We start from the raw sequence: 25546 nt of genomic DNA, 5'->3' as shown, positions 1-25546 counted from the left end.
TTTAACAATCTTTGACTTTTTCACTAACATGAAAGTATATACGTATCTACATTTTGTCCTGCAGGGGGATCCTAAAGGGAAAATTGAAATCTGAAGACATTGACTTGTGTAAGGTTTCTTAGCTGGTTAGTGCTACAGCTGGGGCTAAGACCTGAGGCATTTGACTCCCAATCTAGTAGGCTTTCCGCAGATAAGCTCAGTGATTCACTCATCTAATGTTTATTGGGTGCTTATTTTCCTCCAGGCACTAGGTACCAGTAATACAAAAATAATAAGTGGTCTCAAATTGCATGCTTCATAATCAAGGAAGAAAGACAGATATGTAAACAAATAACTAGGTTTCAATGCAGTAATTTGCAAAGGAAGGTGTTATCTGATTTTTTTTTTTATTCCACAGGTCAGAAATTAGAATAACTGATATAACTATTAGAAGTGGCAACTTTGATGTGTTGAGGAAACAGTGTTTTACCCAGGCCACTTATGCATGTTTAAAAAATAAGTAAGACTTTGCTGATATACTTCCGGGAAAGCAATTTAAATGGTCCGTTTCAAGATTAAATATGAAAGCAGATTTTAAAAATAATGTATAATTATAAATTATATGTTTTATGCTCAGCATGTTTTTATGTGAAAAGATTATCAAAATATTCTTCAGTTGTCCTTATGGGGTTGTTTAGTATTTTGACTTAAAGTCTAAAGTTTATGCATTTATTGTACATTCTTTTTATGGTGACTTGTGAACTTTTTCTTTCTGTTTCCCTCAGATTTTCATCACCGTGAATTGCTTGAGTACAGATTTCTCCTCCCAGAAAGGGGTGAAAGGACTTCCTTTGATGATTCAGATTGACACATACAGTTATAACAATCGTAGCAATAAACCCATTCATAGAGCTTATTGCCAGATCAAGGTCTTCTGTGACAAAGTGAGTAAAGATGACAGTTTTTTATAAAGATATCTTTGTTATTACGTATTACTTTTAATGGCATTTCTTCCTTGTCACCTTCACTTGTCTAGTGGTGTCAAAATAGTCACTTTACTCATCACAGTGGGAGTGGTAATCTTTTATTCTCAGTTCCTGTTAGATATCTAGGAAGTCTTCAGTCAACTGTATTTTTTTTTCAGTTTATCATTTTTATCACTAAGTTAACGACTGACTGTTTCTTAGCTCAGGCTGCTATAACAAAAAACCGTAGACAGGGTGGCTTAAACAACTGAAATGTATTCCTCAAAGTTCTAGAGGCTGGAAAGTCCAAGGTCAACATGTCAGCTAATTTGGATCTTAGTGAGGGCTCGCTTCCTAGCTTGCAGACAGCTGCTTTCTCACTGTGTCCTCACATGGCATAGAGAGCGAGCATGCACACAAGCTCTCTGGTGTCTCTTTTGCTAAGGACACAAATTCTATCATAAAGACTCTACCCTCATGACCTCATCTAAACCCAATTACCTCCCCCAAATTTCACCTCCAAATACCATCACATTGGGAATTGGGAGTCCAACATATGAATTTTGGGGGCACACAAACTTTTTAGTCTATAACACATTGTGCTGTAGGTTTGATCCAATGAGATAGCTCAAATAACAGATTAATATTCTTTACTGGGCGTAGATCCTGTCCCAGAGCATATCAGTGCATCCGTTATTATTTTATGGGTTAAATGGGACCTCATCTAGGACTTTTTGGAATGGAAATAGCACTTATAAAATAAGTTCATTAGTACATATGCACTCAGTAAACATGTACTTTGAATCTCCCTGAATCCCACCCCAAAAGAGTTGAAAAATTTGAACAGAAGAACTTAAAACCCTATGATTAGGTGACAGGAAATCCTCACAAATCCCAAATATGAATGGGACCAAGCATCAACAATTTCAAACCCTGTGTGATATCAGCATTTGTGAGGGAAAGTAATGGGGCCACTTCATAGCCAAAGAACAGGAAACCTACAAAGTTGTCCAAAGTACTCACTGGAAAGTGAAGTGGGCTGTCTCTGGACAGCATGTGAGACTTGGGTGGGAGGGTGCAGATCTAGTGGATTCTAATTTGCCAGTGAGTGTAAGAGGACTGAGCATTGAAATGTTTTGGGCTCTATGAACTCTGGGAAGTCAGAAACTAAAGTTCCCTTCTAAGACAAAATCCTGCTCTGGAAAAAAAAAAAAATTCTCGGAGTAAAGTCCAAGTTGATTTGGAAAAAAAAAAAGGAGAGAAGGAAAGAGGTCAAAATGAAAATGAAGAGGAAGATGGGAAGGGATACAGAGTAGGCAGATCTCAGAAAATCTGACTATATTTGTATCACTTTGTGAACACACCAGATGGGGACCCTGGGAGCCACGAAACTAGAAGAAATCCTGGCTCACTCATTTCACTTGAAAATGACCAACAGAAAAGAAAAAGCAGTTGAATCCCATACAATGTTTTATGAAAAAAGAGATTAAGATCAGACTGACTTCCCTATGAATAATGAATGCGTTTCAAAAAGATAGGCCCACAAAACAGGTGAAAACTGTAGCCTAATATTTCAAAATAAGCTAAATGAAATTAAGGAAATAATGGACGTTATGAAGATCAACATAAATCTCAATTTGAAAAAGTCAACTTGAGATGTGTAGAAAATAGAATGACTTGAAAAAGATGAGTTGGAATTCAAGGAATTTAGAAATAAAAGATTAAAATGGATTAGAAATAAAAACTATGCTAGAAGCAACACAAGAGTAAATAAACATAAAAGATAATGCTTTAAGAAAAGAAGCTAGGAAACAAAATTTTTAAAATCAAAGGAAATGAAGAAAGAGGTGTGAGAGAAAATACAGATATAGAAGAAAGGTAAAGGAGATGTAATATAGACCGGGTGCATGGCTCACACCTGTAATCCCAGCACTTTGGGAGGCCAAGGTGGAAGGATCACATGAGTCCAGGAGTTCGAGACCAGCTTAGGCAACAAAGTGAGACCCCTGTCTCTACAAAAAAAATGTAAAAATTAGCCAGGTTCAGTGATGCATGTCTGTAGTTCTAGGTACTCGGGAGGCTGAGGCAGGAGGATTGCTTGAGTCCAGGAGTTTGAGGTTGTGGAGACCTATGCTCCAGCCTGGGTGACAGAGCAAGACCCTATCTTAAAAAAAAAAAAATTCCAATATACATATAATAGGAATCTTTGAGGAAAAAAAAGTGGGGGGATGGAATACTAAAAATACATTGCTTTAAATATGCATTTAAATACATATTCTCAAAGGAAAACCTTAAACAGAAAGTATATGTATTTAAACAGTCCACCACACACTTGGGAAAATTGATCCACTATAACCAATACAAAATAGTTAAGCTATTGGACTTTTTGAAAAAAGAAAATAATTTTCTTTGGGCCTCTAAGTAAATAAAATAAATATTAAATCACTTATAAGGAAAATTTGATTATCAAACTTTTCAACAGCAACACCTTGTCAGAAGACAATGATATTTAAGGTAATCAAGTAAAGAAAATGTGGGCCAAGGATTTTATACACAGCCTAATTGACTTTGAAGTGTAAAGACTGCAGGCACAAACAAAATAAACAAATCCCCAACATCCAGAGAATATTTCTTCTCAGGGACTCTAGTAGTGAACACAATTTAGACAAGCAGTATTACTGTAAAGATATTGGTAAAACGATGGGTGGTGCGCATTCAGGATCTATTTACCTGTAGATCTAATTCTAAATGATGGCAGAGACAGTGTGACAGTATATTCTGACAAGGTAGACATCGTACAATTGTTTTAAAACTGGGAAGGATAGGAAGGGTATATGAGCAGTAAAATAAGTTGACTAGCTGCTTATAGATTAACTGTGAGTGAAAGGATAGTACTTCATATTAGATGCTGGGGAGAGAGAGGAACAGGAAGAAGATATTAGTAGCCAGTTCACTGTTGCCCATCACTCTTTTTTAAAATTATTTTTCCCTAAGTTATTGGGGTACATGTGGTATTTGGTTACATGAGTAAGCTCTTTAGTGGTGATTTGTGAGATTTTGGTGTGCCTATCACCCAAGCAGTACACACTGCACCATATTTGTAGTCTTTTATCCCTCAACCCCCTCCCACTTTTCCCCAGAAGTCCCCAAAGTCCATTGTATCATTCTTATGGCTTTGGGTCCTCGTAACTTACCTCTCACATGTCAGTGAGAACATATGATGTTTGGTTTTCCATTCCTGAGTTACATCACTTAGAGTAATAGTCTCCAGTCTTATCCAAGGCACTGCAAATGCCATTAATTCAGCCCATCACTCTTACAGGTGCTGCAGTCAGTTGTATTAAAGGTTTAATACTATTAACATGTTTGAGAGTTCTGGTTTAGCAGTGGCAGGAGAAAGCAGAGATGGTCAGGAAAACAGAAAGAAAACATGTAAACAAGAACTGCATAGGGGTTAGGGACATGCGGTGTAGCAGTAAATATCCCTAAAGTCTCAACGGCCTTTCAGGCCATGATGATTTCAGTTAATGCCAATCATCCAGCCATCAGAGCAGCAGAGCAATCAATAGGACAGTTTCCATGACACTGGTAGGACAGTAGGACAGTACACAGTAGAACAGTTTAGGACAGTTTAGAGTACACAGTAGGACAGTTCACAGTAAGGCAGTTCAGAGTACACAGTACACAGTACGACAGTACACAGTAGAACAGTTCACAGTACACAGTAGGACAGTTCACATAGGACAGTTCACAGTACACAGTAGGACAGTACACAGTAGAACAGTTCACAGTACACAGTAGGACAGTTCACAGTAGGACAGTTCACAGTACACAGTAGGACAGTACACAGTAGAACAGTTCACAGTACACAGTAGGACAGTACACAGTAGAACAGTTCACAGTACACAGTAGGACAGTTCACAGTACACAGTAGGACAGTACACAGTAGAACAGTTCACAGTACACAGTAGGACAGTACATAGTAGGACAGTTCACAGTACACAGTAGGACAGTACATAGTAGAACAGTTCACAGTACACAGTAGGACAGTTCACAGTACACAGTAGGACAGTACACAGTAGAACAGTTCACAGTACACAGTAGGACAGTACATAGCAGGACAGTTCACAGTATACAGTAGGACAGTACACAGTAGGACAGTACACAGTAGGACAGTTCACAGTACACAGTAGGACAGTACACAGTAGAACAGTTCACAGTACACAGTAGGACAGTACATAGTAGGACAGTTCACGGTACACAGTAGGACAGTACACAGTAGAACAGTTCACAGTACACAGTAGGACAGTACATAGCCGGACAGTTCATGGTACACAGTAGGACAGTACACAGTAGAACAGTTCACAGTACACAGTAGGACAGTACATAGGACAGTTCACCGTACACAGTAGGACAGTACACAGTGTGACAGTTCACAGTACACAGTAGGACAGTACACAGTAGAACAGTTCACAGTACACAGTAGGACAGTACACAGTAGGACAGTTCACAGTACACAGTATGACAGTTCACAGTACACAGTAGGACAGTACATAGTAGGACAGTACACAGTAGGACAGTTCACAGTAGGACAGTACACAGTATGACAGTTCATAGTACACACACAGTAGGACAGTACATAGTAGGACAGTTCATGGTAGGACAGTACACAGTATGACAGTTTACAGTACACAGTAGGACAGTACATAGTAGGACAGTTCACAGTTCACAGTAGGACACTTCACAGTACACAGTAGGACAGTACATAGTAGGACAGTTTCCATGACACAGCAATCAGTAGGACAGTTTCCAAGACAGTAGAGAAGTTTCCATGACAGTTTCCAGAGGCCTGTTAAATCAACAGACACAGTTGTATAGGAATGGTGAAATATCAAAGGTACAGACAGCATAAGCAATTTGCCCAGAGACACACAGTGAGAATGCAGAGTAGTTAGATGCAAATCTAGGTCTAATTTCAAACTCATTCTCCTGGAATTGATAAATAACTTTAAACATAAAATACCGAAATGACAACTGGCATTTCAACACCTCAACAAAGAGCCAAGGTAGGCTTTAGAAACAAAACCAAACCAAAATTCAGCTTATTTCTTTAATTCAGCATATTAAACATTTTCAAATGATGTATAACAGACAATTTTTTTTTTTTTTTTTTTTGAGACGGAGTCTCCCTCTGTCACCCAGGCTGGAGTGCAGTGGCCGGATCTCAGCTCACTGCAAGCTCCGCCTCCCGGGTTCACACCATTCTCCTGCCTTAGCCTCCCCAGTAGCTGGGACTACAGGCACCCGCCACCTCGCCCGGCTAGTTTTTTTGCATTTTTTAAGTAGAGACGCGGTTTCACCATGTTCGCCAGGATGGTCTCGATCTCCTGACCTCGTGATCCACCCGTCTCGGCCTCCCAACAGACAATTTTTTAAAGCAAAAATAAGGAAGCATTTAAATAATTTGAATTCCCTTACTTTATTTCAGATATTCCGGGGGAGACTGTAGAATCCCCCTCCATGAATCCCCTTCTTGGAAATAAAGAATAAAGTTAGAGATGACGAGAAAGAGGGGAAAGAATTGGATAGAGGAACCTGGCAATCCATTCATATTCACTTTGGTAGTTGGAATTGAAAGTGAGAGAGAGGGCTTAAGGATTCTCCCAAAATTATTTTACATTATAGTGTTAATGTAATAAATACTAAGAAAAACAAAGAATAAAAGCATGCATAATGTACAGCGAATGTTATGTTGTTGTTCACCTAAGTCCTAGAATGAGAGGGACTATAAGACACTAAGAGGGCAGATACAATTACTGATTGATCATACCTTTTGTTTGAAAATAGTTTTATACATTTTCATTCAGTTATTTTAACCTGTAGAAGGGAAATGGTGAAAAAGAGGATTGTATGGATTTTTCGAAAGCAGTTGTTTCCTGAAGTCGTGTTAAGAGGGTAATCTGTGGCAAGGAAAGAAATGGTTGAAAGAACCACTTATTTGTGTGAATATGTTTGTAAAATGCATAAAAACTGGGAAGGACTATGTCAACAAATACCTTGCCAATCAGAAAGTAGGTGGCATTTCCAATAGCTCCTATTTTGCATATCAGTCTAGTAAATATCAGTGCTAAGTAAAAGAAAATGGTTGGAGAATGTTGGATAAATGATAAGCATTTATTCCAAGTAAGTAGCGATGTCAAGAGGTTCTAGCAGGAAGTTACACATCCGGATGTTAAGAGTTGGAGTGGGGTGTGTCAGGAAACTCGTAAGGAAGAAATCTCACGGGTCCTGCAGGGTGTATTCATCGTAATTACTGTCAATTTATTTAACAAACTAGACCCGAAATCTTTTGCTGTAATTTGTCATCATTGTTGCACTCTAATTTCAAAATCCAAGTAAAACTGATTCCTGGGAGATTAAAAAGAGAAATAAAAGTTTAATTTGTATACTGTTCAAATGGGTGTGTAAATACAAATGCCCAATTTGACTTGTCCTTTCAGGCAAAAGAGTTGAGGGCTATTCCGTTTTAAAACCATGTATTTTTCTCATCACAGTCTAGAGTTTTCAAGAGATGGAATTCTGCACTATTTACAGTTCTCCAGCTTGATTTCTAATGAATCAATTAATTAATCAATTGTAATTAATCTCACATCTGTGAGAGTGCAGATGAAAATAAAGGGCTTTCCTAACCATACTTGGTATTAAGATACTTCTATTGAAATGCATGTGTTAATACATTTTTAAACTTCAGGATCTGTTTATATACCTACCTATATAGATACCTACATGCATATCTTTATGCTAACATTAAATTCTTTCACAATCTTTCGTGAAGATTTTGTGTTACTGCAAACAATAGCTACGCATGGAAAAACTGAGAAATAAAGCCACATTCTTAAAATACATGTACAGGAGCAACTTAAGTGTTAAATAAAAAACAAAGACAGCCATCACCTCTCAAGTGGTGGCAAAAATGATCACAATATTGGCAGGAATTTTTCAGATATATTTTCCAAATTTAACACTCTATAGTGAACATTTAGATGGAGGAAATTATTTTCAAATGACAAATTTAGTATTTGTAACGAATTATTCTCTTCTGGAAGAACTAGACTTTTGCACTTTAGTAACAGTGGAAAGAATATTTTCTCAAAGTCTCAGGCCACAAAGAATCATAGAGGTGGAATACTTGGAAGGTCTTGCTCAAGGAGTGTTTTCTTTACTTTAATGGAATGTGTCGAAGCTTCCCGGGGTCACTGTGAAGTCAAAAGCTTTATTCTAGAAATAAGAATTGTGGTTCTTTTGAGTGGATTTATCAAAATTGTTTTGTCATGCTGATAGCTGGGCATTCTGGGCAGGAAATTTCTTTTGTAGAAGGGCCACCACCTGCTTTATAGATACTTTGTGTTTTACGTTAATTCTTTGGATTTGGCATATAAAAGAGTGCCTGAAAAATAACAAGCATGTGACTTTGCTAAATTCTACATTGAATATACAGGCTTACCTCATTTTATTGTGCTTTGCTTTATTATGTTTCACAGAAAGCAGGTTTTTACAAATGGAAGGTTTGTGACAACCCTGTATCGATCAAGTCTGTCAGCTCCATTTTGCCAACAGAATATGTTCATGTCTCTGTGTCACATTTTGGTGATTCTCTTGACATTTGAAACATTTTCATTATTATTATATCTGTCATGTTTGCGATCAATGATCATTGGTGTTACTATTGTAATTGTTTGGGGCACCTCCAACTGCACCCATATAAGATGGTGAACTTAATTGATCAGGGTTGTGTGTGTTCTGATTGCTCCACCAACCAGCCATTCCCTAGTCTCTCTCCCTCTCTTCCTTTGGTCTTCCTATTGCCTGAGACGGAACAATATGAAACCAAGCCAATTAATAAACCTACAGTGGTCCCTGAGTGTTCAAGTGAAAGGAACAATTGCATCTCTCTCACTTTAATCAAAAGCTAGAAATAATTAAGCTTAGGGAGGAAGGCATATCAAAAGCTGACACAGGCCAAGAGCTGGGCCTCTTGTATAAGTCAGCCAAGGTGCGAATGCAAAGGAAAAGTTCTTGAAGGAAATTAAAAGTGCTACTCCAGTGAACACACAAATGATAAGAAAGTGAAACTGCCCTACTGCTGTTGTGGAGAAAGTTTTAGTGGTCTGGATAGAAGATTAAACCAGCCACAACATTCCCTTAGGCCAAAGCCTAATCCAGAGCAAGGCCCTAAGTCTTTTCAACTCTGTGAAAGTTGAGAGAGATGAGGAAGCTGCAGAAGAAAAGTTTGAAGCCAGCAGAGATCACTTCATAAGATTCAAGCAAAGAAACCATCTCCATAACATAAATGTGCAAGATTAAACAGCAAGTGCTGATGTAGAAGCTGCAGCAAGTTATGCAGAAGATGTAACTAAGATCATTGATTAAGGTGGCTATACTAAACAACAGATTTTCATTGTAGAGCAAATAGCCTTCTATTGGGAGATGTCACCTAGGACTTTCATAGCTAGAGAGAAGTCAATGCTTGACTTTGAAACCTCAAAGGAGAGGCTGACTTTCTCATTAGGGGCTAACGCAGCTGCTGTCTTTAAGTTGAAGTCAGTGCTTATTTACCATTCCAAAAATCCTAGGGTCCTTAAAAATCTTGCTATATCTGGTCTGCTTGTGCTCTGTAAACAAAACAACAAAGCCTGGATGACAGCTTATGTGTTTCTGGTGGGCTTAATTTTAAGCCCACTGTTGAGACCTACTGCTCAGGAAAAGAAAGATCCCTTTTAATTGACAATGTTCCCAGTCACCTAAGAGCTCTGGTGGAGATGTACAAAAAGATAAATATTGTTTTCATGCCTGCTAACACAACAACATCCATTCTGCAGTCCATGGATTGAGGAATAATTTTAATTTTCCAGTTTTTTTATTTAAATGTGTTTGGTAAGTCTGTTGCTGCTATAGATAGTGATTCCACTGATGGTTCTGGGCAAAGTAAGTTGAAGTCCTTTTGGAAAGAATTCACCATTTTAGATGCCATTAAAAACATTCGTGATTCATGGGAGGAGGTCAAAATATTAGCATTAACAGGAGTTTGGAAGAAGTTGATTCCAGCCCTCATGGATGACTTTGAGGTGTTCAATACCTCAGTAGAGGAAGTAACTGCAGATGTGATGGAAACAGCAAGATTAGAACTAGAAATGGAGCCTAAAGATGTGATTGAATTGCTGCAATCTCATAAGAAACATATGAGGAGTTGCATCTTATGGATGAGCAAAGAAAGTGAGATAGAATCTACTGCTGGTGAAGAGGCTGTGAACACTGTTGGAATGACAACAAAGAATTTAGAATATTACATAAACTTAGTTGATAAAGCAGCAGCAGTTTTTGGGAGGATTGATTCCAATTTTGAAAGAAGTCCTACTGTGGGTAAAGTGCTATCAGACAGCATCACATGTTATAGAGAAATCTTTCCTGAAAGGAAGAGTTAATTGATGCATCAAACTTCATTTTTGTCTTATTGTAAGAAATTGTTACAGCCACCCCAACCAGCAACCCACCTTGATCAGTCAGCAGCTATCAACATCAAGGTAAGACCATCTATTAGCAAAAAGATTGCAACTTGCTAAAGCTTCAGTGTGTATTTTTTTAGCAATGATTTTTAAATTAAGATATATACATTTTTAAGACATAATGCTACTGCACACTTGATACACTATAGTGCAAACATAACCTCTCTATTCACTGGGAAATAAAAAAAAAGTGTTGCTCTTTTTATTTCAATATTTCTTTTTTATGGGGGTCTGGAACTGAACCTATGGTACCTCTGAGGTATGCTTCTGTATAAATCTTGAAACAGATTAATTATTTTCCCTTTCCTCATAAATAGTACAAAATAAAACATTAACTCAGAAATCAAATTCCTTGACCCAACTTGGGGTGTTTCTGGGGGCAGCTATAATTTATACAGGTTAACAAAATCTAAATTTTATTTCTATTAAATGTTATATTGTACAGAGCCCCAAGCACGTAGAAAAATGCCTTACATGGACCCAATAAAAAAAAATAGCTCCTATTACAGACTTTAGTATTTTAAAGAACCCCTTTGCTTATGTTTCACATCCAACTGAAGATTGTATCTGTGCATTTAGCACTTCATTTTTTGAAAATATGTTTTCTAGCACAAAACTGTACAAAACCTTTATATATCAGGAAGAGATTTCCCTAGCAGATAGTTTTATATTTTATGCCCCTTTTGCTGTGAATTTCCATGATCTGCAAGTGTCAGTGACAATTCAAAACTTCATATGAAGCACTATAAAATTCTCCCCTTTGGTAGTAAGTAAAATAATTATTTCATTTGGTAGTTTTTAAAATATAAAAATGCACATTTAAATGATCTGGTTAAAATATTAAGCTATTTCAATTCTATTATGTAAAGCTCTTAGAAATTCCCTGGCACAGAGTTAGCTATTATTACTCATTCTCCAAAAATTAGTTTAAAGCCATAAGCCATCTCTTTTGTGAAACCTTCATTGACCATAAATTCTCACTGTGTCATGGCATCATGCTGGCCAGAATTGGGAATCTGCTTTTCTACAAAAGCCAATTTGATAAGCAAAAAATATATCTCATTGTCCTGTAATAATTCAAACCATATGTGTGTCTTTGTCTGTGAATTGCCTATTTCATGACTCTTGTCCATTGTTCTATTAGTATTGTAGCTGTTTTTAAAATTTGAATCATTATTTATATATTAAGGATTTGACATTTTATGTGATATTTTATTGCAAGTATTTTTGCCAACCTTTCCTTTGTCTTTTAATTGATTTGTTTGCATACAGAAGGATTAAATTTTTATATTGTTAAATCTATCTGTTTTATATGTGATGATTTGGGGACAATTTTGGAAGAGTGAAAGGTTGCTGGCCATTCTATGCATTGCTGCTCCCTAAATATGCCACCACAATGGGCAATAACTGTAAACATGAATCTGAAACTTAGGGAAGGAGTTTAGGTGGGAGATGTTGATCAGAGTGTCACCTACCTAGTGCCTTGTGAAAACGAAGATACAGATTAATTCTTCCACGGCAAGAGTAGAGATAGAGCAAGGAAAAGGAATCCATTTTGGAATGTCTGTATTTGGGGGATAAGGAAAAGAAAATGAGTTAGCAAAGCTCATAGAGAGAAATAACCAAAGAGAAAAGATAGGGCATCATTATAGGCCATGAAGTAAAGAGATATAGGGTGGTGGTCAAATGGTTAAGTAGGATGCGATTTGGCGATTTGGCAAGAGGAGCCCATGAAAAAGGCAAATTGCAAAAACAGAGGAGCAAACAGGAGTTTAATAGACTAAACATTTTTCTATTTGGTTGAATGAGCACCCTCTCTAAGAACATATGGAAATATTAAAACAAAAACAAAAACCACACTTACATGTACAAAGTAGTCCTACATCTTGTGTGGTTTCCTTATGGCTTCTTTCATTTCCACCACTGTAATAATTTTTTAAAGTTTAAAAGGAAAGCAAAGGAAACATTTTATAGGGAATTCACACTTTAAAACCCTCTCCATGCCTAGGAATAAATATAATGGGTCAATGATTCATCTTCTGACATTTTATTATAATCACTAAAGTCACTTAATGGGTTTCATTGGTTTAGCGAACTGTGTTGATTTTTTCCATATGGATTCAAAACTGAATTTCTTTAAATAGGAAAGATACCAAAAAAGGAGAGAAAATCTGGGAGAGGCAGGATCACTCACAGGACACAAATGTGCTATAGACTTATGAGTGGTCTTGGCTTTCAGAACCAAAGCCCAACCTTGCCAGAGGAATAGAAATGGGGCTGCCTGGTTTCCTTCTCCCCTGTATTGTTTCATATCCTCATGACTTATGTGTGACATGACTTTTGCATGCTCTGCTAATATGCCTGGCATTGTCTGTATTTTTTTTTCCTATCAGGGAGCAGAAAGAAAAATCCGAGATGAAGAGCGGAAGCAGAACAGGAAGAAAGGGAAAGGCCAGGCCTCCCAAACTCAATGTAACAGCTGTGAGTTTCACTGAGACTAATGTTGCTTTCTAAAGACTGCAGGTGGGCTGTGTCCACTGGGGGAACAGGTGGAAGAAGTGGGTTGCAGGTAAAACTACATACATGCAAGGCATGGTTTGCCTTCCCCTGGCAGTGGAGACAGGGTGATTGATTATCCCTGTGAAAAGCAAATAGAATCACACGAGCACAGTGTGTTTGAGCTAGGAAGGACTTTGCAATAACGTGGAGACCAGCATCCTCCTTCTGCAGACAAGGAATCTTGGGTGCATGAAGGGATAGGAGGGTGTGAGGGGCATTGAGCTTCACCTCAGGAGTGCTCACTTGAAGTCCATGCTCCTGCTGGTTTTGCTGGGATGAGGTGGTGGGAGGTGTCAAAGTGTGTTCACATCTATGGTATTCAGAAAGCTTCCTAGGAGAAAATCGTGGACTTTAAGACTAGGACTTAGAATTGAGAGTTCTTAGTCATATATAACTCTCTCATTTATGAGTTTTGTGATCCCATCCAGCCTCTGATGGGAAGTTGGCCGCCATACCTTTACAGAAGAAGAGTGACATCACCTACTTCAAAACCATGCCTGATCTCCACTCACAGCCAGTTCTCTTCATACCTGATGTTCACTTTGCAAACCTGCAGAGGACTGGACAGGTATGACCTACCAGCTAACGCCCACCTCCCATCCATCCACAGGGAAGGTAGGGCCTTAAGATAGAAGCATTTCAAGACAGTGTTGACCTTAAAAATAACTTACCTTCCATTCACTAGAGAAAAAGTCAATGTCATTCCCTATAGTAAATGCATTTTTATAGAAAGGAATGTCTCAGGAGAGGAAACTAAGTCGAAGAGGAGAGTAAGCTGGTATTAGTGAAGTGTTGACAAAGCGTGGAAGAGAAAGAAAGCGAGAAGGCTGATAACCTGTAAGTTTTGTTCTGTCAGCTTTGTCATGGCAGGGATTATCCTGACACAATAGAGCTCCACCTAATGGTGGGAAGTTAAACTGCACCTATAACTTCATAAAGTTGCACAAGGGGAGTCTCAGCTTAAATAAAACTCATTCAACAAATTTTCGCTTAGTAAATAAAAAGTTCCCATTTAATAGGTAAATCATTTCACATCAAAATAAAAATGAGGTTGTAGACAAGCCCCCTTAAGAAATAATTTCTGTCTTCTAGTTATATCTACAAGTGAAACGAAATATTTCAAACTAACGTAAATGTCCAATAATTAACTCACTATGGTAGCTCAAGTTGATGGAATATTATGCAGTCACTAAAATTTTAATTATGGAAACTACGTAGCAACATGGGACCTAGTTATGATAATGTTCAGTGGAAAAAAAAATGTAGAATAGTAATTTGTGTTCATATTATGATCCCAAAACATATAACTGAATTTGAAGGGAGCAAGAAAAATTGCAACACTTTTTACAGGGTTATGAGATATGGCTGATTTTTTGTTTTTGTTTTTAGTATTATTTCTGTTATGTGATAAAAAAAAATTGTGTGAAAAAGGAAAAAAATAATTATTTCCTTAGCATTAACCAGAATTGTTTTTCACCAAATCAATTGGGTTTTAATGAATTATTGATTCGATGAGTTTTCTTTTAAACCCAAAGTTCTTTGAGGAAACATCTGTTTTGAGAAATAGGAGTATACTGACACATTTAAGTTTTTCTTCCATTCTAAGCATGCAGACACTCATTGGAATTGACCTTAGTGTAGGAAGAGAAATCACTACTGGCTTTACTTTTTCTTTTAGATGTATTTTGTCCCCCAGTATTCTGTGTTCTTTCATTAGATTCATGAGACAGAGCAACTCTACAACCACAGCTTTTTTGTTGTTATTCATGACCCAACATGGTAATAAAATGCCTATAGCTGTTTCTGAAAACACATTAACACTAAAAACTGATTTAACATTTTCATCCTGTCTTACTTGTTGGATAAGAACAAGGACACAAAGTGGGGAGGAGGAATTTTATAATTTATCAAGATAAGCATGCCAGTACCTATTTTTTTTAATTCCTAAGACCATGGTGATGATTTGTGTCTGCACTGTCTGTGCCCCATGGGATTTTATGGAGCTAGGTTTCCATGCCTTCCAGAAGAAGGGATAATTGAGTTAAATTGTTCTTATTGTTTAGTTTACTGTCATGACTCCGGCCTCAGTTCCATGTCAAAGCTAACAACCTGACCTGTTCTCTTGGCAAGATTTCTCCAAAATACACAAAGTGTAAATTAATCTGAGGAGGAAAAGTGGCCCTATCTGGCTGCTCTTGACTGTCAGTCCACTGACCTATCCTGCCCCCAGGTGTCATGAGCCCGGCTGTCAGCCTGAGGCAGAATCAGAAGGAAAGTGCAGATGTTTCAGTCTGTTGGTTTCAGCATTTGCCAGGCAGCCCAGTCAGCACCCCCCTGTATATCCTGCCTTTATATCCCCCTGTATATCTGAAGGCCTTCCTTGGAGCTCTCAGCCTTCTCCCATGGCCTTGGATTCGGAGAGGAGGATCAAGGAAGAAGCCTGCCCTGAGTTTCTGGTAACAAAGGAACACACTCAGCTGTCCCAGAACAACCTGTGACTATCCTGTGATTGATCAGCTAGCTTAGCTGAAGGAAAGGAGCTTGGACAGTGGCTAGGGACTTTCAGACTGCCTTTTCTCAAAAAAGCTAGATGCCTGGGAGATCTTTTCAAAGACAGGAGGGAAGAGGCAGTGCCATGGCCTGAGATTCGGGGATGGAGCAGAGATTGGCTAACTTTGACCTGCAAAACAAGAGCCAGCGGTGGCAGGTCAATGGATATGGCTGGTTTCCCTTAAGTGGGTAGAAAGAGAAAGGGGAGCATGAGAGACGCAAGGATTTGTAGCATCTCAAAAACCACTGCAGTCCTGAGACTTGCTAAAATCAACTGCATTGCAGCTGTACACAACTGCAGGGCCAGCAGCCCTGTGGTTCTCATGGGCAGTGAGGCACTCCCAAGCTATGCTGAAGCTACAGGGCAGCAGTCCTTGTTCACTCAAGGACACGACTTGGGGAGTGGGTATTTCGCTGTCAGGCTACCTGCCCCCCACCTCTCCCATTATCTCGTTGAGTCACATGTGGATTGAAATATTCTTGAGACACTTATCAAAACTATTATGAAGGAATAAATCCAATGTGCAGGCACTATGGAGCCCTTCAGTCTCACTCACCTGATATTGAAGCCCTGATATTCAGGCTGTTTTTGTCTGGATGCCTTTAAAGGTCATGTGATTAGGCGAGATTGGGAAAAATGGTGGGATGCAGAGGCATTGTCTTTTTAGATAATGTCTACTTTGCTTGCATCAACCTTCCTCAAAGCTCTTGAACCCAAGGAGGACTCCTCTCCTCTCTCACACACTCAGAAACCATTTCTTGCACTGTTGTTTGTAAAAAAAAAAAACTTTTTCTAAATCATAGGAGTTATTGATAAGGATTCAGATTCCTGAGTTCCATCCTTGATCTTTTGAGTTAAAATTCCCCAAGTGAGTTCCAGGAATTTTTATTTACGATAAAGTCTCCAGATATTTTTATGCACTCTAAAGTTTGAAAAACATGCTCTAAAAATTAAGTTAGTGCAATGGGCCCAACAGCTGACATGGTAGAAATAGTGGGTCCTTGTGAGCAAGGAGGATAAATGACAAAGAAGGGACAGTGATGTAAAGAACATTCTGGAGGGTGGGAAAACACCTAAGAGAAGGCTGCTTCCATCTTTGAGTCACCAACCAACTTTGCAGAGGCCAGTAGTCAGGCCAGATAGATGCACTATGCCACGTTTAAAGAAAGCAGCAAAACACAAGCCAACATGGGGAACTTTATCAAAATAATCCAGTGGCATGGCCAGTGGAATGCCCCAGCCTCCTTCACTTAGGTGGGTTACTCCATATTCATGAAATTAGGCAGTCCTATTCCTTATACATCCCAATGACAGTTGCTCTGAATGCCATGCTGAGACTTCCGGTGGGAAGAAAAAACTTACCTCCTCTGTTTTCTGTTTAAGAAGAAACTAAGTATACAATACAAAGATCCTTCCAAAGACGGGAGAGAAGAGGCAGTGCCATGGCCTTAGATTTGGGGATGGAGCAGAGATTGGCTAACTTTGACCTGCAAAACAAGAGCCAGCAGTGGCAGGCCAGTGGATATGGCTGGTTTCCCTTAAGTGGGTAGAAAGAGAAAGGGGAGCAAGAGAGACGCAAGGATTTGTAGCATCTCAAAAACCACTGCAGTCAAAAACCACCATAGCCATTAAAAAATTAAGAGGACAAATTCCTGTAGAAATCTGAGCTAATGACTAGAATGACTCATTCCCGGAGAGTTCCAGGTAACCAGTCTTGTTTTGTAACTAGATCTAGGCTTGACGGCATCCCAGGAACTGCCAAAAGCCTTTGAGAAGGTTTGCAGGGAGGTTGTCTATCTAGACACAGCTGTTTCTCACCCAGGCAGAGGCAGGGACAGTGACTAATGTACTAGAATCAGAGGCTACAATACCTGATACTAACTCACTCAAACACACTCAAACACAACAGTCCTGTTACACACAGATAAAGATGACAAAAGACTCACAATTAATGTTTACAGATAATTGGGTCAAGAGGACATATATACATAGCAGATGCCCTCTGGATTTCTCCCATGGTTCTTTCTATAAAATAATAAGGATGCTTCATAATTTCTTTAATCTGATTCTGCCTTCTGCCATGCCAACTAACTAAAGTCTGTCTTTGGAGATCTTCCTTCTGGCCAGGAACACTTTCCAGAGCTAAATGACCTTTCCTGGCCTGAAGACTGTTGACTCCTAAATTTCTGTGGTTGCAGGGATGCCGAGATACCCTGAGCCCCTTTGGGGAGTAAGTAGACAGGCCTACTTACCGTCACACTGCTCTCTTACCCCACTCTCCATCCCCCATTTGATCCACAGGCAAGCTGATTCCAGACACTGTGCTACACAGGGGGCAGGAAAGGACCCACCCTGCAAAGCCAGAGCCTTTGTAAACAATGGATTTTAGATCCCACCAAAATATCTCCTTAATGTCAAGAGTAAGATTTGGCTTAATGCCATAGTTAATCTAATCCGACTGACTTTAGCTAGAAATAATCAGATTTCCAATCTTATTTTATTAAAATCTAGGAATTAACTCCATGGAGATTATAAGGAGGTTAAATATGGATTTCCTTAGAAATACACACACACACACACACACACACACACACACACACAGCATCATTAAACAGATTAGTCTTTTGCCTTTTTAAGAGACAGTTTATGCCTTAGGAAAGTCTGTACATCACGTAATATTTTTTCCATTTCTTCTCTCTGACCTACAGTAAGCCTATTGTTTTGTTCCACAGGTGTATTACAATGCGGATGATGAACGAGAAGGGTAAGACACTCGGTTCTTTCATTTCAACGCTCCAAGTCAGCGCCTGTCAGTGGTAATGGCTCTTCCAGCACTGGATAACCCTAGGCAGGAAGTGAAACCCTCCTCTCACCTCAGGACTCACAGCTGAGAGACGCTTGATTCTGGGGACCATCTGGGAGGGAGGCTGGGGGCTGGAGGAATGAATAACTTTCTACTTCCAGGATTCTTTCCCCACCCGCTTCCTCCCTATGACCCACCCCTTTGAATAACTAGCTGTTTTTCTAAGGGACCCATTCCTTCCATTCCATCCTTTCATCAATAATCCAGTTGGTGAAATCTTCTTGGTAGTTCTTCGTACCTATTGTTTGGCCCCAACACAAGATCAAGATGAGCTTGAGGCAAGACTCAAAGATGACAGCCTACCCTACTTCCGGTACTGTCTGGGATGCACACACAACCCTCAAATCCCTCTCCCTGAGAAGAAGTTAGCCCAGCAGACCAGTAGTGAGGCTGGTTTGAATATCAATTGGACTGAGAGCCTTTTCAATTGTGGGTAAGAGACAGTCACAGAGACGCCCTATGTCTCCACATTCTGAATGTGGTCCTACAGGCTTTCAGGAGCAGCCAGATCTTCAGATTGCTTTCTCTCCATTAATTCAGTTTGTAGACTCAGAATTTTAGGGCCAAAAGGAAACTTTAAGGTCATTTAGCTGACCTCCCCTCGTAGATGATGGTAAGAGCTATGCCACCTATTTGACAAGCAGTCAGCCATTTTCTACTTGAAAATTCCCAGTGATGGAGAGTTCATGTGTGTGAGATAGCTCATCACACTATTGGACAATTCCAGCTCTTAGGGAGTTCTTTTGTCTGTTGAGCTGATGTCTACCTTCTTTTGACTTCTACCATTGGTCTTAGCTCTGCTCTCTGGATAAGTCTCATCTTCCCTCATCATTCAAACATCCCCTTCCTCCCTACAACTGTTCTTGGTAAAATATAGTTTTACTTCTCAACATTTTAATTTCCCTCCCAGGTATACTACTAAATTTGTTAGTAGTCTCCTTAAAATTGGCTGGATCAGAATAAATATATGTTCTGAACCACGTGAGTTGCAGATTATATTGGAAGATTTCTTCTTAGGACCTGGATGCTATTTTATACTCAAAGCAATCTAGAACTACATGCATTTTCAATAGCTACTTTATGTTCTTGGTTGCATTACATATGTGTCACTAAAATCTTTACATCTTTTTTCTTCAAGCTACAGTCAAACCAGGGCTTCCCTATTCTTATATAATTAATATATTTACTTACAAAACATTTCACAGTTGGCAAAATGGAGCAGATATTGCTGAGTTTATTCCTAGAGCAGAGGTTGGCAAACTATAGCCAGAGGACCAAATCAGGCCCACTGCCTGTTTTAGTATCGTCTGCAAACTACAAATGGTTTTTACATTTTTTTCAATGGTTGAAAAGAATTCAAAAGAAGAATAATATTGTGTGACATGAAAATTAAATAAAATCCAAGTGTTCTTAAGTAAAGTGCTACTGGAAACAGCTGTGTCAATTCATTTATGTATTGTCTGTGGCATCTTTGCTGCTACAGCAGCAGAGTTGAATAGTTACAACAGAGACCATATGGCCTGCAAAGTCTAAATATTGCCTGCCCCTTTGCAGAAAAAGTTTGCCACCTTCTATCCTAAAAGACAGAAAATCTCAAAGGAGTCAAATGATTCCCTAGCTGATGAGGAGCAGAACCTCATCCAGCACTTAACCTCTAAATTCTGAGTTCTAAATCTTCTAAATACCTAATTAGACTGTTCTTTCTATCTTGGCACATACATAATATATTCCCAGTGGTTAGAATGAACAGAAATGACTAGCACTGTCAATTCTAATCAGTAATTCCCATGTTTAATGAGGCACAATGTGGAGTCACAGAAACAACATTGACTCTGAGCTCAGGAAGCCCGAGTTCCACTCCTGGGCTACCGCTTACTAATGTAAAGCCTTGGGCCAGCTCCTTGATCTCTGGGCTTTGGTTTCCTTAATTTGACATTGAGGATCTTGCATAAGATCTCGAAGATTCCATCCAACAGTAACATGCTATTGTTTTCATGGGAAAACTTAGTATTATGAGTGAGAAGGGTCTGAGATCCTGAAAGCTCCTTGATGTGCAGACCTCAGTTGTAAATCTCTCTCACCTCAAACTGTCCTTCCTTGCAAGCTGACTGCAGTTAGATGGCCATCGACCTACTTGTAACTCCATTGGTTTGGCTTCTCTGTCTTGGCTCACCCTGTGTTATTGTACAAACATGAGGCCCAAGGCCTGCATCTTTTGCTCTTACACATCACACTAGAGTTTGAATGAGTGACATGAATAGTGTTGGAGCCTGAGTGTTAAGACATGGTAGGTGTGTGGCTATAGTGATGTGTAAAAGTAATAATTAACATGACTGGATACCTTGGCTAGGCACTGTGCTAAGTGCTTTATGCAAGATCTCATTGAATTCTCCCAGACTTCCCATGACTCCCATTTTATAATGAGGACACTGAGGCTTCAAGAGATTAGGAGACTTGTTCAAAGACACACAGCTGGTAAGTGATAGAGGCAGGATTTAAACCTGGGTCTCGCTGTATTTCCCATCACTGGCTTTTAGCCATGATGCTCTACTGTCTAATCCTCTTAATTCTCAAACTGCGGCTACAAAGTAGGCATCAAGAGACAGGCCCTCGCTGAGATAGCTTTCCGGCCTTGACAAAGGCACACCCTTGGTTCATTCCTTGGAGTGTAGGACCTAGACTGTGACAAGCCCAGATGAGTGTGTCTAGCAGAGGGGAGCAGATCTGAGGCCACCATAAGTGTTCACCTAACCTTAAGGAGTGCCAGCTTCACGGGTATTTGTACAACTTCCATCAGGACTGCTCATTGGCCACATTCTTTCCTCTCCCTGCCATGTTGATTAATACATTAATTAATGCTCACATTCGTGTTCAAGTATGCAAATGAGTGCTTAAAATCATCACTCACACAATGACCAGACTGAGGATATAACACACAAGAGCCCCTCTCCTGGTAACCCCACAATCACGCAGATGTGTTGACTTCTCTGCATTTCTAGTCTGGTAGGCAGGGAATATGGCAGTTAGAAATAGAGTCTTTTGGACAGCAGTTCTCAACGCCAGGTCTCTTGCTGCACAATCAAATCACTTGGGGTTTTAAAAAATATCATGTTAGTCACCATAATTTGAATCTGGTTTTGATCTTAGAAGTTCTTAACTTAAAATAACAATCTTTTAGAGTCTCATTTTTCTCATCTAAAAATAGCAGGATAATAATACCCACCTGCTAGCGTTATTATAAGCATTAATGTATAGAATGTCCTGACACATGGAATTTGATTTTTTTTAAGTCATAGCTATTGTTATTGTTAAGATTCCTATTCTGACCATGAAAAAAATGATACTTAATTGAGAAATGGAAGAGAGGGAGATAGAGATGAAAAGAAAGAAGCAGCTAAACAAATACTTTTTCCATAGAGAATAGTCCTTTAATGTGGAATTTATGGATGTCTCTTACGGAGAAAGAGGGGCAGGCTTTAAACCCTCTGAAATAATATGCAAGTTGATATGCAAATAGCATGCATGATGATAAATTCTATTTCCATTATTTTTGGAGATCTGGTCTTCATCTACATCTGGCCTCTGGTTTCTTGGAAACCCCTCTTGCTCTGATCCTCTGTCCTCAGTGGGTCCCGCTGAGGTCCTCTTTTTCCAGCCTGCAGCAAGACCCCTTCAAGTCAAGCAGCTCTGTGGCTTCTACACTGCATTTGGGGCACTAGGATCCTTGTAAGATTGGGTGATCGTGTGTTCAGAGGTCAGTGGTTTCTCTTCATGATCTTACCATTTCCAGGCTGCTTGGGATGCTCAGACCGCAACTCTCTCCAAGAATTTATTTTCTCCCATGCTTCTTAAAGGCACATCACATACCATTATCTCCCTTGGAACCACCATGTATAATCTCGTCAATGGTTGAGACTTTAGGAAAACAAGAGCCAGAAGAAGGTAAACGTTGGACAGGTCACCCCCAAGGTTGGTCTCACACCATTCTGAGAGTTGGCTTCTGAAGTGACTTCACTCATGAGGCTCTGAGTGTCTGCAGCAGAGGGCCCTGCCTCTCCTGCAGGAGGGAGGTCCTGTAGACACTGCCAGACTAAACCATGAGCTCGATCATAGCGTTGTTGAGAATAGGAGACCAAGATCCTGCTCATCTTCCATGGAATCAAACATTTTGGCTAGAATTTATTGCCTTTTTGGGGAGTCAGAGATTATTAACCAATCAACAGTGAGTGCATTTAATCAACATAATGTTAAATCTAAAAACTCATCACTCTGTGTTTATTATCAGTTTTTATGGGATTACAAAATAAAATTCTTCTAGAGTCCTGTACTATTTCTCTTAGAGGAATGATTTTCCAGAGAATCAAGTGCTTTTCTTTGATAAAGTTGCCAGGGATGCCAAGCAAACCATGAAACGTAGGAGGTGGTGGGTTATGCATTACCAAATATACCTGAATATAAAGTGATTAAAAATAGTGGGCAATGTCCCCAATTTCCCAAGGAGAAGATGAAGACATAAAGTTTTTAGGCCAGTCTAAATAGGTAAACCTTTATAGATATAGCCAAAAGAGTCAATGATTTACTGATACTACCTTTTGCTAATTTAATTACACATACATTTAAATAAAAACATGTTGTATAGTTTAGAAATATCTATCACATTTTGTGAAATACGCTTACTGAAATTCTTCACAATTCACCTTCAACATTAGGTCCTTTCTCATCACTGAAGTTACTTTTTACCTCAAATAACTGATATAAATGTTATATGTGGGTCTGTTTCTACTGTCTGTTTTTCTTTTGGTCCTGTTTATTAGTCTGCTTGATAAACATTGATTTAATGGTAGACAATGTATATACAAATTATGGAGATTGTATATGATCATATTTCTTTCTTATGAAAGTTATGCTGCCTCAGTGGGTGCAGATCACTATAACTGAGTCAGGGGCAGAGCTGACCCAAACCTGAGATGTAGTTTGTATTAGCCTCAAACTACTTCTGGCTCACCCTAGGTTGTAGTTATGAGGGACTTACTATGGGTCTTTTTCTTTGGTGAGGCCTGATAACCTGATTTTTGACTCCTTAGGGTGATGAGACTGCCAAAACCTCTTCAATGATTTTTCAAGGGCTTTTTGCATAACTTATTCTCTTGTCCTATGCAGCTTAAGAACTCGGCAAATGCTTTCACTGAAATACTACAGAGTGTCTGGCTCACTTCTCTGTACCTCCCTTCTCTCTGGAAGTTTGACAATAAATTCTGGGTACCTTTGTAATCCTAAACCCCAATTTTTGTTTCTCAAACACTAGGAGATTGCTGAAAGCTATGAAAGCATCCTTGCCTTTAGGTCTGAGCCTCATCTTCTACACCCCACCAAGAACTGGCAAGTGCTTTGAGAGAAGAAGTTGTCACTGATGATCAGCTCACCTCTCTGCAGTAGATTTCAGCTCCTCAGGTTCCAGCTGCCTCATCAGCAGCTCTCCAATACCTTCAATAAGATTTAAAAATTTTTTTTCAACAGTTTTTCAAGTCTTCTTGGCTGGAACATTGGTCTGCCACAAGCTATAACATTTTAGCAGGAAACAGAAATATCTATATTACCTTTGAAAATGATTCCTCTGGGGCCTACTGACCTAGTTTTTTATGACTTGCAATTTTGAGCTCATAATTCACTAATAGTTACTAAATGTATGTTGTGTGTTTTTTGTTTGTTTTTGGTTTTTTACTGATTCTCTCAAATGATTTCTATTAAACATCCTAAAGCAGCATTGATTGAAATCATTTTGGGCTAAGTTCTTCCCCAAAGAGTAATTCATTGAAAATAAATGGATTTAGACCCTACTTCATAATGTGAAAGACTTTGTGCAGCTTTGAATATAAGATGACTTCTTTTCTGAGGATAACATGGGCAAGGGACTTCCATTTAGGTAGGGCATTCATGGTAACAGCATACATAGGCCACAAGCAGAGTTGAGAAATAGGCAAACTACGTCTCCGTGGTGCCTGCAACCCCATTCTTTCCTCTTCTTGGGCACCTCCTCAGTAGGCAAACAATGCCTAGTGAAGTTGACCCTGGCAGGTAGGCTGCAACCTTGCCTTTTACAGGTTTGGCCAGAGATCCTTGGTTCAGACCTGACACCTTCCCACTGTTTTTCTGATGAAACTTAACACTACCTTTACACCTCAGGGACTTGCTTTTCCTGAGTTGATCCTACAAGGTAATGGCCGAATGTGCTGTTGAGCCTAGAATCATTCTACATAATAACCCCATATTGTGCCAGGGAGGTGGAAATTGATGTCAGAGAAAGCACCTTTTTCTTGCTCTCCGGTCCTTCTGTGGTACATGTATCCCTCAGTATTTGTGGAAGATTGGCCTCAGGACCTCCCACGGATACCAAAATTCACAGACTGAAGAAGAGTCTCTGGTATAAAATGGCGTGGTATTTGCATATAACTGACACACGTCCTCCCTTAAATCATCTCTAGATTATTTATAATACCTAATCCTTCACAAATTCTGTGTAAGTAATTGATATACTATATTGTTTTGGGACTAATGATAAGGAAAAAAAGTCTGTACATGTCCAGTACAGATGCAATTTTTTTCTGAATTTTTTTATTGTGGTTGGTTGAAGCTATAAGAATGGATGTGGAACCCACAGCTACAGAGGGCGGGCTGCAATTGGACTGGGCATCAGGAGACCTGAAATTTGCTTTCTTCTTCTGTCAAATGGGGCAGTCATAGCTGCCCTTCTTTTCTTGCCTTGCTTTGAAAATAAATGAAACAGTTGAATTTGAGCCACACAAACTTATTCACTCCTACTGAGTTTACAGATTTGAAAGTGTGAAAAAGCATTTTTGAACTCCCAGAAGAAATGTGGTTTATCCAAGATGTTATTTTAATGGCAGAGTTGGTCATGGTTCAGAACAGGGTGCTACCAAAAGTCAGCAGAACTGGAAAAATATAAATAAATCTTGCTTGGTGAAAAAGAAAGTCACTAGGTTAGGAACCCTCACACAGCATGATGGAGTGTCTGGTGATATTTCAGGCTATTTACCCATTATTAACC

The 25546-nt window shown here is 39.2% G+C and overlaps 2 protein-coding genes across 5 annotated transcripts in view; one reads left to right on the top strand and one right to left on the bottom strand.

Moving 5' to 3' along the window:
• ZNF706 (zinc finger protein 706) overlaps positions 1-25546 on the bottom strand; it is a 664654-nt gene that overhangs the window by 438535 nt on the left and 200573 nt on the right. The window lies entirely within an intron of this gene.
• Positions 1-25546, top strand: part of GRHL2 (grainyhead like transcription factor 2) — a 184447-nt gene that overhangs the window by 130742 nt on the left and 28159 nt on the right. For both annotated transcript variants that reach the window (XM_050800695.1, XM_050800696.1), the window contains exons 9-12: positions 765-923; positions 12901-12988; positions 13495-13634; positions 18350-18381. In XM_050800695.1, the coding sequence (XP_050656652.1) occupies positions 765-923; positions 12901-12988; positions 13495-13634; positions 18350-18381 (419 nt within the window). The remainder of the gene's footprint in view (positions 1-764; positions 924-12900; positions 12989-13494; positions 13635-18349; positions 18382-25546) is intronic.

This window comes from Macaca thibetana, chromosome 8, assembly GCF_024542745.1.
Source record: "Macaca thibetana thibetana isolate TM-01 chromosome 8, ASM2454274v1, whole genome shotgun sequence".
NCBI classification, from domain to species: domain Eukaryota; kingdom Metazoa; phylum Chordata; class Mammalia; order Primates; family Cercopithecidae; genus Macaca; species Macaca thibetana.
Note: the sequence above shows the minus strand (reverse complement) of the source record. Positions and strands in the feature narration are given on the sequence as shown.